This window comes from Crocodylus porosus, unplaced genomic scaffold (assembly GCF_001723895.1).
Source record: "Crocodylus porosus isolate Cpor-Errol unplaced genomic scaffold, CroPor_comp1, whole genome shotgun sequence".
Classification (NCBI taxonomy): domain Eukaryota; kingdom Metazoa; phylum Chordata; order Crocodylia; family Crocodylidae; genus Crocodylus; species Crocodylus porosus.
The window spans coordinates 5,856,379-5,859,597 of NW_017728944.1; the positions used below are offsets into that span (position 1 = coordinate 5,856,379).

A 3,219-nucleotide genomic window follows, 5' to 3' on the forward strand; every position below is an offset into this window, starting at 1 on the left:
TTTGGGGTGTATGTATGGATGCAGGCCTCCCCCCCAATACTCTCCTCCCAGCACTGCCTGTCCTGAGCACAGCCCGGCCCAGCCCTCGCTGGGAAAGATCGGGTGCTACTCCAGCCCACTCTCAGCAGGGTTGCATTCACTACCCTGGCTGGGCAACTTCTGCCCCAGTCCCAGCCCCTCCCTCACCATGGGGGCTTTGGTCTGCCCTTCCACCCCAAAGCCCCTTCCCTCCCCCTTCTCCCCTCCCACCACAACAGACTCACCAGCCGGACACAGCTCTCCAAGCTGCCAGGCTATACTCCTCACTGCCTATGTGTTGTGCTGCACCTGCACACATGCAGAGAGCATTTATCGCCCACATCAGGCAAAAAAAAGCTACTTTCCGATGCAGTCAATTTTCTTTGCATCTTGGACCGATGTATCAATGCACCTCTAACAAGTACTATTGCCTATGAAAATATAATACATACCTCTGAAGTCTGAAAGAAGTATTTCTCTTCCAGCTAGGTTGGTAACTTGCATGTTGTGTGGACTTTCACTTTCATTCTCAGCATACTTCAGTTCTTCAGGCTTTTCAGGTGGAGTCTGAAACATTTCTTTGTCTTGAGCCCTGTTGAGAAGCATTGTAAAGAAACAAAAAAATACAGGCAGATAGTATGAAAATGTTCTAAGACTGCTTTCAAGAGCAAAAAAAAAGTTAGTTAATGGCTTAATTCCACTTCTCTCAATGTAACACCCTGTAGGATTTGCATTCATCAAGTCAGCTCCCACACAGAATTTGGAGAAACCTTTCTTGATTAACTTTCCTGACATATAGTGTATGAGCATAACAAAGTACATGTGCATATGCATGTATGTGTGCACACACCCCACTTCTCCCAGAGAGATCCATCTTGAATTGGCTTCTCTTTCTAGAACTCTGCTCCCTGTGGAAATGAAGATGATCAGAACTTTCAGAGGACAGTTTTGCTAGCTGCCAGGAGGAGCACACAATAAAGAGGGGGTGAAGCTGCACCATTCTAGCTTCTCATTGCTGCCCTCCCATCAAAAAAGAGTCATTCAAGAGCTTGGAGAATTCTGCTAGTCTCACAGTGAGGATCTAAGGCCTGTAAGTGAAAATCCTGCACAACATAACCACTAAATGACAACACAGCCAGATAACAGTTGAGTCTATGTTTCCCTTCAAAGAAAAAAAAAAAAAAAAAAAATCAGACTTCATGGAAGTGGCAGGAAGAAACACACAACTCTGCTGCGAAATTCCACAACAAATGTTAGCCAAATGTGTCTGTTATGCATTTAATCACTGCTACAAATGCTTCAGCATCTACTGGAGGCTTTTATGTCACTAACACATGCTATATACACCAAGAGTTATCTATTGTGATTGTAAGACTTACTACATCAATGGTTCTCAATTGGGGTGCTGCAGCAGCAGCCAAGTAAAAAACTGCTCTGCATTTCTCTAATCAGCGTAAAGCAGGCAGCATACCATACAGCTGTCTGGTGCATCCTCCTCTAAGCTCTTTCCAGAGAAGCAAAGATGGAACTGTCCTGTCTGCTTCTGCTCCAGGAGCGCTGGGGGTACCATACCAGAAAGAGCTGGCATCATGAGGCAGCTCCTTCCTGCTTTAGACTTAATCAGAGCCGTAATGCAAGAGGAGTACATTAGTTCATGACACAGCAGTTCCCAGGCTGGCTGTGCCACTGGGGCAGTTTCCATAAGATGTTCACAGTTCTTCCCAGAAGCAGAGCCCAGTGAGAAGCACTCAGTTTAGCCAAGGCAGTACCACTAGGGGTTCTCAGCTGGGGATACTGCCTCATTCAGAAGTGGTGGTGGGGTGCCTTGACCCTAAAAAGGTTGAGAACCACTATACTATAAGCTACAGCAACTAAGTACAGGCAACCCCTGCTTAGCACTTTTAATTGGTTCCAGAAAAACCAAGCGCTAAGCTAAACAGTGTTAAGTGAAACCAATTGTCCCATAGGAATGAATGTAAGTAGAGATCATTCGTTCTTGAAGCTTCCCGCTCGTACTATGAAATCATTGAAATCCCCCACTAGTTCTGTAAAATCAATTAATTCAAACATCTAAATGCACGCAAATACTTTATTTAACATTTTAAACTTTGAAATAATGTATACAATTACAAAATAAAATAATGAATGGTATGCACAGATGCACTTTCAGTTTTACTTTTTGCTCTTTTGGCTTCCTTCAGCACTCCAAATCAGAGCTGTCAGGGTTAGTGTCAGTTTCAGGGGATTTTGAAGTGCTTGGCTGAGGATTTTTTTGAGGGCTGGTTGCAGGGGTTGATGCTGGAGTTATGCAATTCCTAAAGAAGGAATCCATTGATAGCTGCACTTTGGGCTTCTTCTTTTCATCGTAAAGCAGCCTGTAACAATTGACTTCATTGTTAACTCTTCTTGCAACTGCAGAACGGCGCTGCATGTCAGGGTCAAAGTAAGAAAGAAAAGCTTCAAGAAGGTTGAAAGTTTCAGCCATGCCTTTGCTGGTTAAAGCCCTTTCTGGTTAAACATCTGGTTAAACATTTCCTCCTCTTCATGGCTTCTCTGCTGCTCTATTTGAATGAGATCCTCATTGCTCAATTCCTCCCTGTTGGAATCGATCAACTCCTCAGTATCCTCAGGTTCAAGTTCATCAAATCCAATTTTCCTTTCAAGCTCAACGATATTGTCCTGAATTGTCACCACTGGTTCCTCAACCTTGTGGGAATCCTGGACACAATCTGCCCAAAGCTTTTGCTAGACACCATTCATTGTTTTGGAGGCAGCTTCATCCCAGGCACTTGAAATGTTATCTATTGCCTTGCGGATATGATAGCCCTTCCAAAATTATTTTAGGGTTGGAGCATCCTCTCCTTCTGTAGCCCTGTCTGAGCAAATGTTTTCCTTATGTAATAAGCCTTAAAGCAGGAGTGGGCAAAATGCAGCCCATGGGCTAGATAAGGCCCACCAGGCCATTCAATCTGGCCCACAGGGTCCTAAAAAATTTAGAAAATTAATATTTATCTGCAGCCACATGCACGATCAGAGGTCAGGAAAACAGACCTTATGACAACAGGCCGAGAGCCATGGGGCTCTTTAGCCTGGAAAAGCGTGGGCTCAGGGGTGATCTGATGGCCACCTATAAGTTTATAGGGGTGACCACCAGTATCTGGGGGAATGTTTGTTCACCAGAGCACCCCAGGGGATGACGAG

General features: G+C 44.6%; 1 protein-coding gene across 1 annotated transcript in view; it reads right to left on the minus strand.

Annotated features, from left to right (window-relative positions):
• Nucleotides 1–3,219, minus strand: part of BRCA1 (BRCA1, DNA repair associated) — a 53,795-nt gene that overhangs the window by 37,482 nt on the left and 13,094 nt on the right. The window contains exon 9 of the mRNA XM_019550509.1: nt 471–610. Coding sequence (XP_019406054.1) covers nt 471–610 — 140 coding nt within the window. The remainder of the gene's footprint in view (nt 1–470; nt 611–3,219) is intronic.